The sequence below is a fragment of the Onychostruthus taczanowskii genome, unplaced genomic scaffold (assembly GCF_017590055.1).
Source record: "Onychostruthus taczanowskii isolate IOZ18803 unplaced genomic scaffold, ASM1759005v1 scaffold3, whole genome shotgun sequence".
NCBI classification, from domain to species: Eukaryota; Metazoa; Chordata; class Aves; order Passeriformes; family Passeridae; genus Onychostruthus; species Onychostruthus taczanowskii.
The window spans coordinates 24,952,951-24,975,997 of NW_024500349.1; the positions used below are offsets into that span (position 1 = coordinate 24,952,951).

Here is a 23,047-nt window from a genome sequence, read left to right on the forward strand (position 1 = left end):
CCAAGCCCTTGTATGCCATGTCCCTGTACCCTCCACATCCCGCGTTCCTACATCCATGTGTCCCTGTACCCGCCATGTCCCGCCATCCCCGTGTCCCCATGTTCCTGTACCCGCCATGTCCCCCCATCCCCATGTCCCCCACATTCCCACATTCCCACCTTGCGTGCCAGGTGTTTGAAGTCCTCGGTGGTGGTGATCCGGCCCACCTTGCAGTCGGGTTTCCGGTAGGGATTGAGGCACTGCACGATGAACTGGGACATCTGCGGGACACAGCGCTGGGTCCAGCTCCCTGCTGCCACCATCCCATCCCATCCCATCCCATCCCATCCCATCCCATCCCATCCCATCCCATCCCATCCCATCCCATCTACAGCCCCATCTCATCTCACCCAGGACTTTCTGCTGTTCCTGCCTGGAGCTGCTCCTGGCGCTGGGAACCATTGGGATTTGGGATTCCAGCTCCTGTCCCCAGGCTGATCCCATCCCATCCCATCCCATCCCACCCCATCCCACCCCATCCCATCTACAGCCCCATCCCACCCCACCCCATCCCATCCCATCCCACCCCATTCCCAGGGTGGGATCCCTCACCTCTTTCCTGAACACCTCCTTGCTCTTCTTGGCCAGCTCGCTGGACGTGTCGGCTTCCGCCGTCTTGGGCTTCTTGGAAGACTGGAGAGGGGAACACAGGGATGTCAGCGCTTCCCCGGTCCCGCCTTGGGGACGGCGCTCCTGTCCCACAGCCGGGTGGGCAGCACACCTTCCAGCCCATTCCCAGGGACATTCCCAGCCCAATGCCAGCACACTCTCCACTCCAATCCACATCTTCCCAGCCTGATCCCAATGAGTTTCTCAGCCCAATTCTGAGGAGCTTCCAGGCTCTTCCAGCACTCTCCTCAGCCCATTCCCAACACCTTTCCCAGCCCAAGGCCAGCACATTTCCCAGCCTGATCCAGGTACAATTCCCAGACAAATGCCAGCATGCTGCCACCCCAAACCAGGGATTCCCATGAACTTCCCTGCCCTCTCCTGGTGCTCTTCCCAACCTCATCTCAGCAAACTTCCCCACCCAGCCCTTGTGCATTCCCCAGTTCAATCCTGGTGAACTTTCAGTTGAGCTTCCCAGTTCATCCCAGTAAACTTCCAGCCCAACTTCCCAGTCTGATCCAGGCACACTTCCCAGCTGATTCCTGGTGAGCTTCCCAGCCCAGTACCAGCACACTCATACCCCAAAGCAGGCATTTCCCAGCCCAATCCCAGTGAGCTCCCCATCCCGATGCCGGCACGCTCCTCGCCCCAATCCAGGCACAATTCCCAGTCTGACCCCAGCCCAGTCCCAGCATTTCCCAGCCTTGCTCCTGGCACTCCCAACTCGGTCCCGACACATTTCCCAGCCCAATCCTGGCACAACTCCCAGCACACTCCTGGGCTGGGAGGCACAGGGACCACTCCTTGCTCTTGTTTTCTTTGGAAAAAAAAGCTGGCAAAAGAGCAGGAGTGGGTTTTGGGGAAGTCAGGCTGGTCCATAGTGTCCATAAGTTCTGTGGTGGTGGATTTTCCTTCAGGAATTCCCTGGGAGGGCTGGGGCCCCCCACAAGCATTCACACGGATTATCTTTAGCTACAGTCAAGATACAGGGAATTTTCTAGGAATTTCTGGCTGCTTCCCTGAGTACTGACCCCTGATTTACCAAAGGAGTAGAATCCACTCCAGCTGCATCCCAGAGCCCATCCCTTCACGCTGGATCCGCACCCACCTCCCACACGCTCCCATCCCAAACTCTGTGATCTCCTTGGAACCTAAGAAGGGAAAAGCAGCATCCCTGCATCAGCACCATTTCCTGGGAGAGGTCTGGGATCCGGGTCATCCCAACTCGGATTGTAAGGTTGGGAAAAGCAAAAGGATTTGTTAAAGGTTTGGAAAGCTGGGGGAGGTTTCCCTTCTGCTCTTTGATGATGTCCCAATATTTCTTTCAATTTAAAAAAAATCCCACTTTTTAAAAGTATTTAACACTGAAAATAAGCAGGAAAAAATCCCTTTCAATCCCTAAAAATGTGCCTGGCTGTAGGGAAGAGCTGCAAAATCCCGGGGCGTAAATCAGCCGTGCCAGGGAGGTTTTATGGCCGAGGCTTGGCCGGAGCAGGGACATCAAAGCTCCTGCTCCAGCCCCAGGCTGCCACTTCAAAAGGCTGGGAATGGGGAGCAGATGGCTTGGGATGGCCCCAGCACCAGGCCCTGCAGTGCTCCATGGGCAAAGTCATTCCCAAATCCCTCGTCATTCCCGAGCCCTTCCCAAATTACTTGTCATTCCTAAACCCTTCCTAAACCCCTTATCATTCCCAAACCCCTCCTCGTTCCCAAATCCTTCCCCATTCCCAAACCCCTTGTGATTCCCAAACCCTTCAGCATTCCCAAATCCCTCGTCATTCCCGAGCCCCTCATCATTCCCAAACCCCTCCTCGTTCCCAAATCCTTCCCCATTCCCAAACCCCTTGTGATTCCCAAACCCTTCAGCATTCCCAAATCCCTTGTCATTCCCAAATTCTTCCCAAGCCTTTGTCATTCCCAAACTCTTTGTCATTCCCAAGCCCTTCTACCACCCCAAATCCTTCTCCACTCCCAGATCCTTCTCGATCCCCAAACCTTTCCCCACCAAATCCTTCTCCACCCCCAAAATTCCTTCTCCATTACCAATCCCTCCTCCATCATGAAATCCTTCCCCACCCTCAAAATCCTTCTCAATCACTAAACTCTTCTCCATAACCAATCCTTTCTTCACCCCAAAATCCTTCTCCATCACCAAACCTTTTTCCACCCCAAATCCTTCTCCACCCCCAAACCCTTCTAACGATGAATCCCTTCTCCATCAGCAATCCCTTCTTCATCCCCAAATCCTTCTCCACCAATCCCTTCTCCTCCCCAAAATCCTTCTCCAGCAATCCCTTCTCCATCCCCAAACCCTTCTCTATCTCCAAACCCTTCCCTATCCAACCCCTCTCCACGCGGGATGAGGGCAAAATTCGGTGTCAAAATTGGCAGGGAAAGATGAGAAGGAGAAATTCAGTTTCCAAGTTCCTCCTTGTGCCAAGGTGGCAATGGGAAATTCTTCCTAATTTTAGATTTTAGGCTAAAACTCCATTTTAAATTTATTTTAATATCAAAACCTCCATATCAAGACCTTTCTCCCTCATCCCTCCAAAGCGAAATCCCATAATCCAAAGGCTGCCAGGAAAACTAACACAGGAAAATCCCCAGAATGGTGTTGTCCCTCTTTTCCAGCTTCTGGAGGAGATGGGAATGGAAAAGCCACAAAGATGGGGGGAAAACCAGCCTGGGAGGGGATCAAGAAGCCAGATGTTTGGGAAAACCTGGGATTCTCTTTCCCAGCAGCTGGAATCTGCTCTACTGACACCAACTCTTCCCATGGAGAACCAATGGGCAGGGACAAACTCATCCCAAATCCAAACATTTTCCATCTAAAAGGATGCAAAACCTTCAGCATCCAGCCTGGTGTCCCTGCCAGCCTTCCTGCTGGGCCACTCCCTCAGGAAAGCCGTTTTTCCAAGGGAAAACCAGGATTCCAAGTGTGCATTGAAGGGAACAGTGATCCTGGTTTCCCACTCCTCTTGTGCCTTTCCATCAAAATCCTCCCCCACAGCCTGGGAACACCGGGAATAGCAGCAGCAGCTGTCAGACACCAGAGCCACGGTGCCAGTAGGTTTAATCCCTCCTGGGTGGGTTTAATCCATCTGGGAAAGGTGTGGGGTGGGGAGGAGGGTAAAAAAATCCAAGGAATGTGGTTGTAATTTCAGGGTGGAAGCGTTGGAGGAAGGAGCTGCGACCACGGGAGTTCAGTGCCAGGAAAAACCCGACCTTCAGCCCATCCTGGCCCAGAAGAAAAGGAATTAAAGCTCTGGAGTGAGTAGGAACCACCTCAGCCTGAGGTCAGCCAGATCCATGGCTCAGTTAGGAATGAGGGATTCAGGGAAATTCAGGGATTTTGGGGTTGGAGGGAGCAACAAAACCTGGAAGAAGCAGTGGGTTCGTGTCTGGCCTGAGGTGAAGCCCTTGGATGGTCAACTTGGCCCTTGGCTCCTATTTATCCCAATTTCTGGGATAAAAGCCCACATTTATGGAAGCACCTTCCCCTGCTACTCCCTCTGCTGTGCAGGCAGCACTGAGACCCTCAGAATTCCATAGGGAAACAACTCCCAAGCTGGAAAGCACCAGCACAGATCTATTTCCCTGCTCACAAGATCCCAACCTTCTCCTCAGCACCTTGTTCCCATCCCAGGGATGCTCCCAAACATCTCCAAGCTGCTCTCCACTGCTAAACTTCAGCTCATCCCTCCACAGGGATGCATTTCCCAGCTATTCCAGCTTCAAATCTCCCTTTGGAGCCTCCAATTAACATTTTCTTGCTCAATCCCAAAATCCACAATACTTGCAACTGCAAGATCCCGGACTACCAGAGAATGTCACGGGATAAATGTGACACTGATCCAGGGATAAAAATCCTTGAAAAGGCTTCCCTGGATTCCTCTGTGGAAGCAACAGCCCCTTGGCTGAGCGGGGAGTGCCAGCTCTGAGCTCATTTTCCAATTAACTTTTTTCCAGGGAGATAAATATTTGTCCGTAATTTCATTGGAGTGAACTTGCCAGGATTCCTGGCTGGAGCACTCGGAGGCATTCCGGGAGTGGGATTAACCCTTGGGATCCTGGCAGCACATGGAAAGGCAACAGCAGCCACGTGAGATGTTCCTGGGAGCTGCAGGATGGACAACACCTCCAGGAAAACCCTGGGAATGTGGGAGCACTGGAGCAGCAGGAGAATTGACTCCTCTCTTTCCATGGATTTTCTCCAGCTTGTTAAGGAATGAGAAAGGTATGGGAAAGGCTCCTGAGCTACACCCTTAGTTTGTCCTTTTTCAGTGTTACTCCCCTTCATTCCCATTCTTCTGGCCAGCTCCACACACAGGTTGGAATCCAGGGCAGAACTTCAGGGAAGTCCAGTGTCCACTTGAGCTGTGGCCGGAACAGCCGAGCCCTGAGTGTGGCCAACGGAGCCACTCCAAAGGATCCGGGGCCACTTCTGTCCCCCTGCCACCTCCCAGCTCCACACTGACCTCCCATCCCGTGGTCTATCCCAAAGATTTGCCCCCCTCACCTTCATGGGGTTCTCGTCGTACGTGGGGGTCCCGAGGTCCATCTCGGCCTCGTGCTCCAGGCTGGCGTCGTCCCCGGGGCTGTCCCAGGTTGGAGGATCCCACTGGGTTTGTCTGGAGGAAGGAAAACACAGCACTGTCACCTCCTCAGAGAAACTGGGACCTGCTCATGGATTATCCCATCAACTGGGACATCCGGGCTCCATCAGCCATCAGAGCTCCTGACACGTGGAATTCACAGCCTTGCTCTTAATTTGAAGATTTCTAAGTTGGAGGAGGTTAAAACCAAGCAGGAAGAACAAACAAAGGGAATCTGCACCATTTTCTACCAGGGTGACACTGTGGAACCAAGGGTGTTCATCACCAGGATGGAATTCCCAGCATGGAAAGGTGGGAACATCCCAGCAGAGAGCCCAGGGAAGGCTCAGCCTCCACCAAGGCTGCCTGGGGTCTCCTCATCTCATCCTGAGACTTCCAAACAACACAATTCACCAATTCCTGCTCCACTGGTTTGAATTCCAGGTGTTTGGAAGTCTCCTGCTCTGCTGTGTGCCAGGGAGCAGGGAGGAATCCAAGAGGGAGATGGAAAAGATTCATGGATGCAGGGAAATGTGTGCCAGGAGCAAGAACTGACAGCAGGAAACGGATATGGAAGAAAATATTCCTGCTTATCCCTTCAGAGGTGGATCCTCATCCACACCTCCCATGGAGCTGAACATTTTTAAAGTCCTTTTTAGAAGCTTAAAATTCATTCTAATTTCAGGTAAATTCATAGGGATTGATCCAAAACCTGGTTCTTTCCAAAACTGATGGGAAAGGTGTAGGAAAAACATTGGGAAAATTGTTTCTTCTCCCAAAAAAACAAGCAACAGGACAAGAGGGAACGGCCTCAAGTTGTGCCATGAGATATTCAGGTTGGATACTGGGAATTGTTTCTTCTCCCAAAAAAACAAGCAACAGGACAAGAGGGAACGGCCTCAAGTTGTGCCATGAGATATTCAGGTTGGATATTGGAAAAACTCCTTCATGGAAAGGGCTGTCCCTGGACAGGGGGGCAGTGCCCATCCCGGAGGGAACCCCAAGCCCTGTGGAAGTGGCACTTGGGGACAGGGGTCAGCGATGCCCACACCCACCTGGTGACCACGTGGTAGTAGTAGATCTTTCCCTCAGGATCCCGGGCCGTTTTCCAGTTGGGAGGGAGGACGATGGTTTTGGGCTTGGGAGGGGAAGGCGGAGGCAGATCCAGGAGGTTGTTGCTGACCACCAGCTCTGGCTGCAAACAGCACGGAAGGGATGAAGAGAAAGTCACGAGAGGTGCCCTGGCAGCTCTTTATCCCACGGGAAAACCCTCCCCATCCCTTTGGATGCTCACCTGCTGGATGGGCTGGGGCTGCCCGGCCGCCACGATGGTGGTGACGGCCGTGGGGGGCTGCACGATGACTCCCTGCGGATGAGCCGTGTAGATCTGCTGGCCCTGGATGTACTGGAGACCTGGCTGGGCATAGCTCTGGAACAGGGAATCACACTCAGCTGCTGCTCCCAAAAAATCCTTCACTGCAGGAGCACAGCTTCCACCAGACCAGGTGCTCCAAGCCCTGTCCAACCTGGCCTCGGACACTGCCAGGGATCCAGGGGTAGCCACAGCTGCTCGGGGAATTCCATCCCAGCCCCATCTCACCCTCACAGCCAGGAATTCCTTCCCAGTATTATCCTCAGATTTTTGTAATATCATGAATTCTGGTAGCTCCAGCTCTACTTCTAAAAGCCAGTGGAAGTTGAGCTCCCACACCCACGTTTTACTCATTTCCTCAGCTTTTATCCACAAATCTCCATTCAACAGTCAAAAAAACTAAAATACTCCTGCAAGCTGCAAATTCCTGATTGGACCTAATAACTATGGAGTCATCACCCCTGGATGTGTTCAATGATCCCCATCCTTGGATCTGTTCAATATCTCCCATCCCTGGATGTGCTCAGCATCTCCCATCCCTGGATGTTCTCAGCATCTCCCATCCCTGGATGTTCTCAGTATCCCCAATCCCTGGATGTTCTCAGTATCCCCAATCCCTGGATGTTCTCAGTATCTCCCATCCCTGGATGTTCTCAGCATCTCCCATCCCTGGATGTTCTCAGTATCCCCAATCCCTGGATGTTCTCAGTATCCCCAATCCCTGGATGTTCTCAGCATCTCCCATCCCTGGATGTTCTCAGTATCTCCCATCCCTGGATGTTCTCAGTATCCCCAATCCCTGGATGTTCTCAGCATTTCCCATCCCTTGGAATGTCCAAGGCCAAGTTGGACAGGGAACTGTCCAGCAATCTGGGATAACAGAAGGCATCCCTGCCATGGCAGGGTTCCTTCCAACCCTACCCATTCCAGGATTCCATGATTCTCTAATTTATGCCATTTGTAGACGGAAAATACCCTGGAATGTTCTCTCCTCCTACTGCTGGGTAGGAAGCTCCCTGGCAAGAGCTCCAATGAGATAAGCACAGGGCGAGTAACTCAAGCATTCTCCCAGCTGCCTCCCCCGGCTCCGTGGGCGCTCCCGGCTGGAATTACCTGGACGATGGGCGGCGTGGTCTGCGAGTAGGGCGAGGTCACTCCGTAGACGGTCTGGCAGGTCTGGCCCTGGTAGTAGATGGCGGGTTGGGACTGTGCCGGGGAGTAGGGCTGCTGCACGGCCACGGCGGGCTGCTGGCTGGAATCCCACACGCCGTAGCTCTGGCTCTGCACCGCGCCGGCCGCGGCCACCGGCAGCACGGCCACGTTGGCCTCCTGGTGCGCCACGGCGTCGCCCTGCGCCGCGTACGGCGGCGCGCTCACCTCCACGGCGGCGGCCACGTGCTGCACCACGGGCACCGGCTGCGGGGTGCCCAGCGCCGGCTCCACCGCGTGCCCCACCAGAGTCTGGGAATGCTCGGCGTATCCCGCCGGAGAGCACATGGAGTCCATGGTGGGCGTGGGCAGCAGCACCTTGCCGGCGTTGGGGTTGCTGGGATCCACGTAGGCCTGCATGGGGTACCCCGGTGGGTATCCCATGAAGCTGTGGTGGGGAGTTCCGTAGCCCATGGAGTCGTAGGGAAGCGGGGAGGTCATTCCCAGGTTTTGGAGCTGCTGTTGCTGTTTCTGGGCTTCCCGCTGGGCCACCTCCTGCTCGAAGAGCTTCCGGCGCTCCTCCGTGGACAGCTTGTTGCGGTCCTTGGGCCGGACTTTCTTCTTGGAAGACGCTGGGGTGTCGTACCTGGAGAGGGGGAACAGGGAAAGCACCGTGAGGCCTCAGGAAGCTGCAGGCCCAAGGCTCCAGCAGCAAAAGGGACAGCGGAAAACCTGGAATGTCCAACAACAGCGTGAATTCCTAAAAACATTCCCTTTTTTCCAGATGTTTGACCAACTCAAGAGGAACACCCTGAGTCCTGCTCATCCACAGGGAGCCAGGGCAGAGGATGGACAATCCCAGTGGATTGGTCCACGTCACCCCGGTGCTGATGGAGATGCAAGGATGGCACACAAGCTGTCTGGAGGAGCTGCTCTGGGATACCTGGAGAGGGAGGGAACATCTCCAGGAGAACCCAAGGAAAGGTCACCATCTGCAGGGTATCCCAAACAGGCCCTGCTGGAAACACTCTGCCATGTTTTCCCAAAGCAGGACAAATAAGGAATTTGGAAGATGTTCCCAAACAGGAGCAACTCACAACGCAGCACCTTCCCCTCAAATTCCAGTGCTGGGGTGAGAATTCCATCCTTCCAGTCCGGAACCCCCACAACGGAGCTGCAGACATGGCAAAGAACAAGGGAATCACAAGCAGCACATTCCTGTTTGGAATTCTGCTCGTCCCCAGACCGCAGCTTCAGCTTCAAAAAATAATGGTGTGGATGGGTTTTTTTAATTCCTTAAGAGTTTTTATCCCAAAACATGCAGCAGCTGGAGGGATTTTTCCAGGGAATTAAAGGAGGAGGGGAAAAAAAAGCCTAAAGACTTTGATCAAAGCCCAGCCAAGGAAAATTTCAGATCAAAGGTGGATATTTCCAGACGTTATGAGTGTGGCAAAACAGGGATTACAAGGAAAAATGCTTTGCAGCCTTTAATATAATGGATTCTACAAAGCATCCAGGACATTCTCCATATATTCTGTGTTCCTGGGATCCATTTACATATCAAAAGCACATTGCTACCAACAGATCCGCTGGAGCTGTTTCCAGGCATTCCCAGAGGAGCTGCAGGATCCCTTAATGGGAACCTCATTGCCAGGAGGAGTTTGATTTCCCTAATTAAAGTCTTTCCTGGCACTGCCTGGAGAGTTTGGAAGTGAAGCAGTTGCCATGGAGGGAGTGGGAAGAAGGAAACCGAGGGTTTAGCGTTCCTTTCTCCATCTATTTGATTATTTTCCTTATTAAATCCTTGGAATAACAAAGAGGGATGCTCAGAGTGGGGAGAACATTCCCAGAGAAGGAATTTGGTCCTTCACTGGCATGGCACAGGGGGAAGAGCCAGAGCAGCAGCTGCTCACCCAAAAAACGCTTGTTCTGTTTAAAACAACCCCGAAAATCCAGGTTTTACTTCCTGGGGATGTTTCCAGCCTCGTTACAGAGGGATAGATTTACATCTGTATTTTTCATCCAGATGTTTCCAACTTTCCCAGCTCAGCCCAACGCAAGGTTTCCTCGTCTGGCTGACTCAGCACCAATTGTTCCCTAATTATGGAGTGGCTTTGAGAGGGACAACAGAGAAGTGACTTCTTTAAAGGAAATTCCACGGTATTTTTGCTGCCTTTAACATGATCTCCAGTCTCTCTGAACTGCAAGACATGGAATATTTTCCTTCTCTTCCTTAGGAGTCGCATGCTCAGCTGTGGCAGTGATGCCACCATTCCCAAGGAAAGGCAGGAGACCTGGCACCAGCCTGCTGGGATCACACCTCCCTGGACTGTTGTCCTTACAGGTATTTTTAGGGAATAACCACTTGGTCAAGGAAGTTTTGGAGTTAAGAAATCCTGGTTTGGGCACTGCTCCCTCCTGTACAGGCAGGGATTGCTTCGAGTTCAGAATAATTCCCAGCACACTGGGAAGAGGTGGAGCAGGAGAAGGGAATGGGTTTTGAAGGATCCAGGCAGCTCTTTGCATTAGGAGGGCTGCATCCTAGAATTCCTGGATTCCCCATCCCTGGAAGTGTCCCAGGCCAGGTTGGACAGGGCTTGGAGCACCCTGGGACAGCGCAAGGTGTCCCTGCCATGGCACAGAGTGGGACTGGATGGGCTTTAAGGTCCTTCCAACCCAAACCATTCCATGATCCCCAAATTCTGTGCAGGAGCTGGCACAGCTCCCCTCATTCCCCACCTCATTCCCAAAACATACCTGAGGATGGAGGTGCAGGCTATCCCAGAGAAGAAGCCACCAACACCAAGGAACCACCCAACTCAGGATTGATTCTCACCCCCAGGATTCCTCCAGGAGAAAACTCCCTCCCCCTTCCCCTTCCCGGGGGGATTCCAAAGATCTCCAGGACGGTTTTTCCTGGAGGTTTTACCCAGGAACGTGGCAGATCCCTGGAATATGGCAGCTCCCTGCCACCACTTGCCTGTCCTCTGGTCTCTTTGTGCCCCGCTCGTAGGCCGAGGACGGGGGGGACAGGGAATCTCTGCGCCTCTTCCTCTCCTTGCTCTGGCTCTGCCGCTCTGGATCCCGCTCCCGGCTCAGGATGGGATTCTTGGGAGTGGGGGGCTGATCCCGGAGCCCGGCTGCGTCTCTGCCACGGTCAGCTGTGGGGAGAACAGGGAAAAAAGGGAGGGAATTTTTTTAAATTTGGGTGTTAAGAGCTCCCCTCTATTAGGAACAGCCTCAAGTTGTGCCAGGGGACGTTCAGGTTGGATATCGGGAATATTTCTCATGGAAAAGGATGGCCAGGGACAAGGCAAGGGTGGAATCCCCATCCCTGAAGGGATTTAAAAGCCATGTGGAAGTGACACTTGGGGACAGGGATCAGTGGTGGCTTTGGCAGTGCTGGGGGATGGCTGGACTCAGTCTTGGAGGGCTTTTCCAAGCTCACCAATTCCAGGATTTTAATTCTAGATTGTTCCATGTCATCCTCAGGGCCCCATCTTTCCCCACCCACCACTCAAGATTATCCTCCCTATTCCCAGGAGAAGTTTCCCAGGAGGAGGAGCTATGGAGGCAGAACATCCCCTGACATTCCCAACTGGGAAAACGAAGCAGTTTCATGGGAGCAGAGGAAAACATGGGAGAAGGTGAGAACTTACCACTGCTTTCCTTTTCTGCTTGGCTCTTCTTCGGGATGCGATAAACCTCCTGTGGAAAAGGCACAAGCAGGTCAGAATTCCAGCTGCTCCCAAAACCACCCCAAACAGCCAAGAATCCCATAAATCATACATTTACAGGAAACCACCAGAAACGGGTCTCTTGAAGGAAAGTTCTGGGGTTTGTGTGGTGCTTTCCATATATTTCCTCTGCTCAGGGTTTGATTTTTGATGGATTTCAGTGGAATTTTGGACCAAGAGCTCCAGGCAGACACCTTCCAAGGTGGCAGAAGAGTGTCCCAGCAGCAGCTCCTGTTATCCCTGTCCTAGTGTCCAAGGCAGTTTGAGATGACCCAGCCAGGAGCAGGGAATTGGGCTGGGTGATCCCAACAGATCCATTCCATGGTTCTGTGACCCTGGCTCTGGGGGCCAACATCTGCTCCCCCTGCTCAGGGACCACCCCTGGGCTTCTCCCAGCTCCGACAGCCTCACTGGGGACAGGGTCACGTTTCCATGATGTTCCCAAGGTCTGATGTTTGATGTGGGAGCATCCCAAGGGGAATGAGCGGGAGGAGCAGGCCCAGCTCTGAGTGACCCCAGGGAGCTGCTGGGATCAGACCCCAACAGCAGCAGCAAACCCCAAAGCCTCTGCTCATCCAGCTCCTCCCTCAGCACAGGGAACGCCTGGAGCTGCTGGAGACATCCAGAGGAGGCTCTGGAGCTGCTGCAGGGTTGGAGCCAGGCTGGGAGAGCTGGGAATGTTCCCCTGGAGAGGAGAAGGCTCCAGGGAGAGCTCAGAGCCCTGCCAGGGCCTGGAGGGGCTCCAGGAGAGCTGGAGAGGGACTGGGGACAAGGCATGGAGGGACAGGACACAGGGAATGGCTCCCACTGCCAGAGGGCAGGGATGGATGGGAGATTGAGAAGGAATTCCTGGCTGGGATGGAATTCCCAGAGCAGCTGTGGCTGCCCCTGGATCCCTGGCAGTGCCCAAGGCCAGGCTTGGAGCAGCCTGGGACAGTCCCTGCCATGGCAGGGGTGGCACTGGATGACCCCAAAGGTCTTGGCAACTCCAGGTGGAGATGGCACCATGGGAAGAAAGGGAAGAGGAGCTGGGAATGAGGATCAGAACTTCCCTAAAATCCAGGTTTAAGACAACATCCTTGTTAAACCCCCTGGACTGGGCAGGAACAGCCCTTCCCATGTCACTGGAACCAACTGTGCATCTCTCCAAGTAAGAAATGAGGTTTATTAGCACCTTTCCATGCTCCACTATATTTTTCTAACTGGAATATTCTGGCAGTCCCAGTGTAAATCCCATTTTACCTCTGAGATGCTCATGATCCTACAGAGGTTTTACAGCATTCCTGACCATCCAAGTACTGGAAGGTTGGGAAAAAAAAGCTCATTTTTGTTTAATTCCAGCTTCTATCAAGCCCTTGCTCTGTACCCTTCTTGAAGGAATACAATATTCCCAAGAATTCCCAGTTATTTCCAGCAGAATTTGATTAACCAGCTGGTTTGTGCCTGAAGGAGCATCCCTGCTGGAGCAGCAGCTTCATCCCAAAAAAAACCCCATTGAATCATAAAGGAGATGCTCAGTTTAACACAAATAAATTGTTTTGGGGAGCTGTGCTGACATTCCAGCTTTCCCAGAGCACCTTCCCTAAAATATCCTTTCATTTAGGCCCTGGATGAGGCAGAGTGGGAGAAAAGATGGATTTGACTGTTCCTGGGGGGTGAAGGCTGCTCCTGCTGGGAATTTAAAGCTCAGGAATGTGGAGTTCACCTTGACTTGACTCTCAGATTTTACAGAATATCATCTTTTTTTAAATTGCTTGAGTTTTTAAAGCTGTTTGGGAATTAATTAACGGGTGGCTCAGGGGGCTCATTAGCAACGTGTCCACCCCCAGCACTGGATGGGCTAAAAATGAGAATTTCCTTTAGCAAAAAATAAAGGGAAGGAGAAGAAACCCTGTTGTGGTCTGTCCATGAGGCAAAACCACTTCAAAAGTGCTGCTGCTGGCTAAAAAAAAAAGGGATTTGGGCCAAGATTTTTAGGTTTTTAAAGATATTTTTGCTTTTCTGTGGAGCCCAAACACACCACATGGAGTTTGAAGTATCTACAAAAAAAGAAAGACATTGAAATTCCTGAAAAATGCCCTTTAAATTAAGGTTTTTAAAATCTGTTTATGTGTTTGCTATGGGCTACAATACTCCAAATCCAGGTTTTTTTAGATTAAATGTAAAGAAACAAAACAGCAGCTCCATGTTTGGGGTGGGGAGGATGCAGGATGAGCCCATAATTATATAGGATTTATATATTTATAAATGATGTAATCCATATAATGTCTCATCATGGAATCATGGAATGGTTTGGGCTGGAAGGACCTTGGAGCTCATCCAATTCCAATCCCTACCATGTGCAGGGAACCTCCCACCAGACCAGGGTGCTCCAAGCTCCATCCAGCCATTACCTATGGATTTAATTCTATTTTCCTACAGAATTCCATAGCTATGGATGGCAGGGATGACTTTGCCTCTCCCTACCTCGTGTGGGACTGAGGTGACCACAGGGGCAGGTTCTGAAGCCCCAAAAACACCTTTCACCAATGGGTTTTGCAGGGTTTGTTTTCTTTCTTTCCCACATTAAACTCCTAAAAATGTTCATTTTCACAGCAGCACACCCAAAAAATCCCCCCAGGTCTGCCCTGGCTGTTCCCAGGGGGAATGACGAGCCACCAAGGAACGGGATGAACATCGAACATTATGGATGTCCAGAAGGACAACGCAAGTGCTGGTAAGAGCTGAACTACCCTAAGTCCCCAGCTCCTAAAAAAGACCTGTCCCATTAAAGAGCAGGATGGGGAATGGGAATCACCAGGAAAAGGCTCAGTGGGAAGAGGAGGATGAGGAGCAGCTGGAGAAAGGGGACTCGGCAATGCTGGCACTGCCGCTCTGCCACGCCTTGCTCCAGCTTCACCAGGACACTGGGGGAGCCCACTCCAGGATCCACCCCAACAAACTGGCCAGCCCTAACATGTCCAGGAAGCCCAAAATCCAAGGTAATTATGAGCAGGGAGTGAGCTCCGTGCTGGTGGAAGAGAAACTCCAGCTCCACTCGATGGAGCCTCCAGCATCCATTCCATGCGGGAAGATGGAGGCAGCAAAGGCTTTGAACCAGGAACAAACGCAGGGATTTGTCCAAATTGCTCCATGAAAAGCAGATGGTGGTCAGACCAGGCTGGGGAAACTCCCAAGAAAAGCCGATTTTATTTTTGGAAACGGAAGCTGCTGGCTCGGAGCTGCAGAATTCCTCAATCAACGCGACCGCCGCTAACGGGCTCCAAATGGCTCCCGAGCTGCCAGCACAGCTTTGAAGGGATTGCACGGAAAATTAAATGCAGAAGGAAAAGTGACACAAGTCCGCTCGGCACAAAAGAGGGAGGAAAAAATGGGATTTAGGCTGTCCAGCCTCAGGCACAACCCAGCCTTGGCTTGGGAAAGGGAAGAGAGCTGCAGGATGGAGTCACGACTCGAAGGATTCCACAGGGGGAAAGATTGCATCTTGATGGAACCTTCTCCACAATTCAGTCATTCCTGAATTAACAGTTGGACTTGATGACCTTGGAGGTCTTTTCCAACCTTAACGATTCCATGAGTTTATCCTACTATTCTATGAACTTCTGTTGAATGTTGAAGGAACAATGCAACCAAATCCATCCCCTGCCAGGCTGGATCCTCTTCCCTCCCTTCCTCTCTCCTCTGCAGCTCCAACGTGACCCCAAGGGATGGAGCAGGAAAGAGGAAGGACCAACACCATGAAATCCCTGCTTGAAGGCCAGAAGATCCCACAGTAAACCATGGCCTGGCCGCTCCCCAATCCTATTGTTTTTCAGCTATTCCTGCTCTAAGTTATAACAAATTATAAAATTCCTGATGAAAGCACGGGATGTGCGTGCTGGAGCCAGAGCCAGGCGCTCCAGGATGGCTTCACTGGGAAAGGGACAGGCAAGAGCAGCTGCAAGGGGCTTTACCAGGATAAATCAGAGGAGGCTTGGAAAGATCATCCCAGGAGAAGATGGAAGTTCTGCTGCCTTTGGTCACCCAAGGTGTCCTATGCAGGGTGAAATGGCCTCCAGGGGAGGTTCAGGTGGGATATTGGGAAAATTCCTTATGGAACGGGTTTTCCAGCAGTCAACAGGCTGCCCAGGGCAGAGGAGAGTCACCATCCCCCATGTGGATGTGGCACTTGGGGACAGGGGACAGCACTGCTGTGGCCTCAGCACTGCTGGGGGATGGTTGGACTCAATAATCTCTGAGGGCTTTTCCAACCTCAGCAATTCCCTGATTCCATGGTTATTAAGTGCAAAAAAAAAGTCCACTTTGGCCCAAGTCAGGGTGAGGACTCAGCCTTGAGCTCCAAGTCACCACCAAGGCTTGCAAGGCCAGAAGTATCCAACTAAAACCTTTTAAAAACCCAAGACTGGCTCTTCCAAAAGATTCTTCTTAAAACCAAGACCTTCTCCAAGTCACAAGGAAAGGGCCTGTGGATCCTCAGAGCCACAACTCCCAGCTGCCCTTTCCCAGAAGGTGAGAGCCTCCTCTGGGGTGGGGGAAGATTCCCAAAGCTTGGTCCCACCTGAGGCAGGGCAGCACCAAAACGTCCTCTCTGTCCCTCAGCTCAGCTACTCAACCTCAGCCCTCAAGAGGACGTTGGGAAGAACTTCCCAAGCTTGGCCCTACGGCGTATTCCCATGATTCCAAGAGGTCTGTTGGCCCTCTTGTCACCTCCAGCACGGGCCTCTCCACACGGATCAGCCCACGGAGCCTTACCTGAGAACAATCCACCTGGAAGAACCACGTGGAACCACCACCTGTGCCCTTGCCGGGTGTTTTGGCACTGGGAGGGAGTTTTCAGCCCGGGAGAAGCCATGCAGCGCTTCCTCGGAGAGCGGGAACGGCGCCCACGAGCCCGGGCTGAAAACTCATCCCACCAGGAATGTCAGTGTGTGTCGTGCCAGGGGTGTGGCCGTGGCCAGCACTCCTCATGGAGTTGGAGTGTTGGAGCCCTGGAAGGACTTACAAGTCCTGTGTGTAGAGGTAGAGAAAAAAATTAAGCTCACTTAATCCTTTCAGGCCAGGAGCTGGGATTTCCCCGGAGCGACGTCCATTGCCGGCAATGGACGCACCAAAATAACGTCGGCATCCCAGAGTTAACCACCTCTGTCCTCCTTTCACCTATCACACTGCTCATGCATCAGCCAGCTTCCCAACCATCTTCCCGGCTCTTCGCGCTATGTCCTCTCCCTTCTTCCGCACGGAGTTGGAGAAAAGGAGCCCCTTGGTCAGCTCTGGCTGCCCGGAGAAGCTGGATGGAAACGGTGGAAATTACAAGGGGGTCATCAGCAAGGCTGGAGAGGACAGCGCTTAAGTCACGACGTTTCCGACCCTCCCGCCCCCCAGACAAGGCCAGGTGTTCCACCACTCCAAAAACCCGGCTTTTCCAAAGCTTGGATGTGCTAGGAAAGGCACCTGGGGGTGAATCATCCACCCCCTTCCAGCTTGGATTTGTCTTTTAGACATCCGGGGCGGGCTTTGGCGGCACCTTATGAGGTGAGAGTTGGACAGAGGCAGTTAACTCCTGGAGCCATGAAAAAGTCCAGGATAGGATAAATTCCCAGCTCCCAGTTTCCCTACAATTGTTTGATAGGAGAGAAATGAGTTGTCACAGCCCCATGTCACGATCCTGCTTTTTTGGGGTAGATTTGCTGGGATAACTCCAAGCCCAGGAGATCCAACCCCATCCATACAACCACGACCAGAGGTTCATTAATAAATACACAGAGGATGAGAATCCACATCTAAAATATGGGAATGTGTCAGGACTCCATGGTCCCACCACAATTTCAAGAGAATTCTTGTAGATTCCCAAGCTGAGCTTCTCCAAGCTCCAGAGAAAACACAAATTCTGGGGATAAAACAACACCATCAGATCAAATTTGGTCTTAAACCAACTTTTTTTGGGGGAGTTTTGTGAAATTTCACACATTTTATTATTATTTTATAGTTTTCTGTGTGCTGCTCCATGTAAATGAGCGTGGAAGGGAACACAGCTGTTCCAAAGGAGCAACTCAGTCTGGATACCCAAAACAAGTCTCCAAAGCAGAGCAGGACTAAGGCCTGACTTAACTTTTAGTTTAAAACAGGTTGGACTTCATCTTGGAGGTCTTTTCCAACCTTAACAATTCCCTTGGCAATGATGGAAAGGGACTTTTCCCAATTGAACCACAAATTCAACCTGACGGTGCTGCTTTGAGAGGAAAACCACACCAAGAGTCTGCAAATTCAAATCTGGTAAATGATCAGATCCACTTGGAAAAAAAGGAAGGAAAACACCAAAGCACAACCCAATCTCTTTACAGAAATGTGTTTTACCTCACTTCTTCCCCCCTTTAAGATTTGTGTCACAAATGATTGTGCCAAAAATCTGTGAAAGTTCAGGAGTACCTGATCCTCCTGAAAAATTCAGACTGAGGTAAAATGTCCCTGAATTCTCCTGGGAATCTCTGCATTTCTAAATCCTGGTGTTTGCTGCTCCAGAAATGGCACAAGCAAAGCTTAAGGTGAGATCTCCTCCACCTGCGCCGGTGCCGCAGTACAATTAACACCCATTATTTTAATTAACCTCTTTCAATCATTACTGATTATCAAAGTCAATGGGTAAATAAACTCCTTAGCTCCATGATGCATCAGAAAACATGAATTTGCTTAAAACTACTTCCAGTAATTAAAGCTGGGCTGGTGGTTGATTAAGAGAAGGGCAGAAGAGCCTCCAAGTCCCACCAAGCCCACAAGAAGCTGGAATTGTGGCAGTGCCTTCAATTCCTGCTGGATCCTCAGGAATCACTGGGTTTGGACTTATTAAAGAGGCTCCCAGCCCTCCTACCCTTGAATGTAAGGAATATGAAATAATACATGGAATGCAATCCTACATGAGGAGTTTCCAAAGATCTAAAGAAACCCAAGGAATGGCTGAAGTGTTGAGTGGAGAGTGAGATCCATAGAACCATGGAATGGTTTGCATGGGGAGGGACCTTAAAGGACATCCAGTGCCACCTCCTGCCACACCTTACACTATCCCAGGCTGCTCCAAGCTCCAGCCTGGCCTTGGGCACTGCCAGGGATCCAGGGGCAGCCACAGCTGCTCTGGGCACCCTGTGCCAGGGCCTGCCCACCCTCACAGGAGCAATTAATTCTTTCTTAACCACTAATCTAAATCTTTCCTAACTTAGAACAGTTACTGGAATGTCATCCTACATCCCACCAAAAAGCTGGTGTTGGCTGCAGATCATCCATGGGCTACCTATGGGACAGGGACACAATTCCAGAGGACAGAGGGAGCCGCCAAGCCCTTCTCCTGAAGAGGTTTTCTGCTCCAGAAGACCTTGATGGGAGTGAAACCACTGAAGTCCCAAATAACACCCAAATCTGGGCACTTCCAGCTGTGAACACCCAGGGGATGATCCAGCATTGCCTTTGAAAGAACTTGGCATGGCCAACAGACCCTTCTCTGGAGGCTCCACACGGTGCAGATCAAAAGCAGAGGTTGAAAGGATAAGAAAAGCTGGGGATGTTGGGATAAACTCCATCCAGAGAATCCCAGAATGGTTGGGTTGGGGGTGGAACCTTAAGGATCATCCAATTCCACTCCCTGTCATGGGCAGGGACACCTTCCACTATCCCAGGCTGCTCCAAGCCCTGTCCAACCTTGGCCATTTCCAGGGATGGAGCATTTAGGAGCAACCTTGAACACTTCCAAGGATGGAATTCAGGAGCAGACAGTCCATCCATCTGTTTCCACGTTGAGGGATGTGGGCCACTTCCACCCAAAATGCTCATGGGAATCTCAGTCCCTCAGAGCTGCTCATTCCCTGGAAGTCTAACGGGATGACCAAGGTGTCCTTGTGTGCCCAAACCCAACCAGCTGCTGGTTTCACCAACACCTGGACATTTCTCAGGTCACACCAGGGCAGCTGCCACCAGAGGATTTATACAGAAAGCACTTTTTGCAGGGAAAAGGCCATTTAGTTACCAAATATTGACCAAAAGACATCAAACCAGCCCCATTTGCACCACACCACCACCAAATCCACGCTTTCCTTAGCTCCAGGTGCTGGAGCTGCACAGAGCAGCCTCTTACCTTGAGCTCCTTCCAGCTGTCGAGCAGCCTGGTGGCCAAGTCGCTCACATCCACGATTTTATCCGTCTGCTCCTGGCTCCTCTCGCTCTCCACGTCAGAAACTCCTTCCTCCTCGTCCTGTGACGGCGTCTCCATGGCCATGGGCTCCTCCAGCTTCCCTCCATTGCTCTCCTTGACCTCTGCCTCAGGCTCGGCCTCCAGCTCTGCAGGCTGGGATTTGCTGCTCTCCACCGGCGCCTCCACAGCAGTTTTGATGTCCTGCTGCTGCTGCTGCTCCTCCGTCACCTCCATTGGGGCTGCCTCCAGCTGGTCCAGGTCCTCCTTGCCCTCCTTCCCTTCCAGCTCGCTGGTGGTGTCCGAGATGGCGCTGTCCATGCTGTTCTCACTGATGATCTTCAGCCTGCGGAACACCAGCTTCTTGGGGGTGTCCGTGTCACCTTCCACGCTCTGCTTGGCCGAGAGCTCCGGGGTGTTGAGCGGGGTGTGGGCCCGGGACGTGTTCTCGCTGGAGTATCCGTCGCCCTCGCTGAGCTGCGGCACCGCCGTCTTGGTCTGAGCCCAGCGCTGGATGATGGGCAGCACCTTGCTCTCCTCCAGCATGTTCTTGGTAGGGATGGGCAGCAGCTCCAGGGTCTTCATGATCTAAGGGCAAGGACAAGCAGGGCGTTGTCAGAGCCAGAAGGATTTAAAGCTGTGTCCGACCTGGAGTAATTCACTTTTCTCAGGAAGAATTAACTCTGGAATATCAAGGTGATCATAAAATCCTGGTTTGGGTGGCAAGGGACTTAAAGCTCACTCAGTTCTCCTTGCCATGGGCAGGGACACCTTCTGCTATCCCAGGCTGCTCCAAGCCCTGGCCTTGGACTCTTCCAGGGATGAGAAGTCCACAACCTCACTGGGCAACCTGTGCCAGGACCTCACCACCGTCACAGGAGGAATTAATTCTTCCTTAACCACTGATCTAAATATTTCCAAGAATTCCTTCCCAACATCCCAAAATCTAAAATCTAAATATCTGATCTCATCTATTTAATGACGGTCACAGGTCATGGGTGATGGATTTTGGGAAGAGTTTATTAATGGAAAAGGTCGTTCCAAGAATTCCTTCCCAATATCCCAAAATCTAAAATCTAAATATCTGATCTCATCTATTTAATGACGGTCACAGGTCATGGGTGACGGATTTTGGGAAGAGTTTATTCATGGAAAAGGTTGTTAAACATTGGAAGGGGCTGCTCAGGGAGGTGGTGGAGTCCCATCCCTGGAGGTGTCCAAGGAACACCTGGAGGTGGCACTCAGTGCTCTGGGCTGGGGACAAGGTGGGGATCAGGCACAGCTTGGACTCAATGACCTTGAACTTCCAGAAGTCTTTGGGCATCCAATCCCAAATTGCTTATGGAAAACTAAAACATTCCAGCTCCACTTCAGACTGTCAGGATCTCAAATTCCATGTGCTTCAGCACAGAATAAACAGCAGCAGTAACACTCTTTAAGTTCTGGCTCACGGAATCTATGTCAGGAATCTAAGGAAAACCACAGGAGCAAATTCCTTCTGTTTATTAAGGATCTGCCTGAGGGCAGAAGTTTCAGGCCTGTGGTTCTGAGGCACCTGAGGTTGTTTTTCATGAACACTTGGCATGGATTTGTATTTAAAAAAAACAGAAGGAAAAGAAAATCCTCGTGATCCCGAGCATTCAGCAAAGCTGCCAAAACCCTGTTCCCCAAAAAGGGCTGGCCAGCCCTGGCACAGGCTGGAGTCACCATTCCTGGTGGGATTTAAGAGCCCTGTGGATGTGGCACTTGGGGACAAGGGTGAGTGGTGGCCCCAGCAGTGCTGGGGAATGGTTGGACTGGATCTTAAAGGGCTTTTCCCACCTCGAGGATTCCGTGAGAACCCCCAATCCCAGGGAATCACTGACCTCCAGCTGCAGCTTCAGGTTGTTGGCCGTGCTTCCTCTGCCATCGCCCAGCTCCGTCATCCAGATCCAGAGCAGGGACAAGCCGTGACACTCCAGGAAGGACTTGAGGCAGGACTGCGAGTGCGTGTTCTGGAGAGCCAGATGTGGGAACAGTCAGAGACCTCCAGGCAAAAACATGGAAAACTGCTGCACTGGGATTATGGTCAAAGCCATGGCAGAGCCAGAACTTGGCACCTGAGCAGGTCCAAGCTGATTTGAGTGGCTGGAACTGCTGGGATTGGAGCAGGGATCCAGCAGCAGGACCACTCCAACCACTACAGCTCATACTGGGGAACAACACTGAAGGACAATGGATCCTGGAGCTGCTCAGCTGAGCTTGGGATGCAGCAAAAAGGGCAGGACCTGCTTCCCACACTCCCCACTGTCCTCTGAGGATGATAAACTCGAACAGGACGTGCATCCCTCCCCTTCCCAGGCCGCTCCTCACCTGGATGAGTTTGAGGCAGGTGAGTTTCTGCTCCAGGGTTTCGATCCGCACCATGAGCCGGGACAAGCTCAGCACCTGGTTTTTGTCAGAGAGACCCTCCCCGTTCTCCAGCAGCGCCTCCAGCTCCCCATCCACCTGCACAGCCACAGCAAAACACCCTCAGGCTCAGGCCAGGCAATTCCCTGACTCCAAGCTCCCTTCTCCCTAAGGAAAACCTTCCAGCTCTGCGGGAAATCCCAGGTGTTTGCACCAAAACCCTCTTGGTCCTGAGTTTATCTTTTCATGTAGGAAAACAAACTAAGAAATTATCTTTAATTGCAGGTAAAACTTATTATTTCTGTTCTGAGTTGTATAAATTCTTTATAAATTTGTAATGATTAATGGATTATAAACTATAACAGATTCATACAATCAGAGAGTCCCTCTCCACACAGACACTGAAATACCACCCTCTCATTTAGTGACTAATTACTGCTTTAAAACACCCTATAAATTATTTAGGAATTATTTCTTGGCTTACTCACTCTCTGTAAATGATTTAGGAATTATTTCTTGCTTTCCTCCCTTTCTGATACAGCACATTAAAATGAAACTGGCGTTTTTAAACTTCCCAAAAGAACTAGGAATAAATCTTCTCCGTAGGAACACAGGTTTGTCCCTTCAAGGATGGAATAATTACAATCTGTAGGAATTAAAGAAGAGCCTGTGCAGGTTCCTGCAGAAGATTTCACCCAAAAAATTCCTCTTGCTCTGGATTCTCTGCACTTTTTCCACATGGCATGAACCCATCCCTGCAATTCCATGTGTTGTCTCTAAAATTCCACCTCCCTACCTGGAAATGGTGAAACTCTGCCCATGGAGCTGCCAAATTTCAGGTGATGCCTTAAATGGCAACGCCAATATTGTTCATCTTTCATCACTGTTTGAAAATCATGGAAAGCAACCCACATTTTTAAATCCAATTTATGGTGGGGTTTACTTATGGATGAGCAAATGCTGGACCTGGGAAAGTCATTCTCTG

General features: G+C 51.5%; 1 protein-coding gene across 1 annotated transcript in view; it reads right to left on the reverse strand.

Annotated features, from left to right (window-relative positions):
• SETD2 (SET domain containing 2, histone lysine methyltransferase) overlaps positions 1-23,047 on the reverse strand; it is a 50,823-nt gene that overhangs the window by 2,600 nt on the left and 25,176 nt on the right. Inside the window, exons 10-20 of the mRNA XM_041408450.1 lie at positions 22,027-22,161; positions 21,540-21,668; positions 19,621-20,262; positions 11,424-11,472; positions 10,745-10,925; positions 7,729-8,410; positions 6,538-6,672; positions 6,299-6,438; positions 5,168-5,279; positions 592-672; positions 159-260 (exon numbers count right to left, since the gene is read on the reverse strand). Of these exons, the coding sequence (XP_041264384.1) occupies positions 159-260; positions 592-672; positions 5,168-5,279; positions 6,299-6,438; positions 6,538-6,672; positions 7,729-8,410; positions 10,745-10,925; positions 11,424-11,472; positions 19,621-20,262; positions 21,540-21,668; positions 22,027-22,161 (2,388 nt within the window). The remainder of the gene's footprint in view (positions 1-158; positions 261-591; positions 673-5,167; positions 5,280-6,298; positions 6,439-6,537; positions 6,673-7,728; positions 8,411-10,744; positions 10,926-11,423; positions 11,473-19,620; positions 20,263-21,539; positions 21,669-22,026; positions 22,162-23,047) is intronic.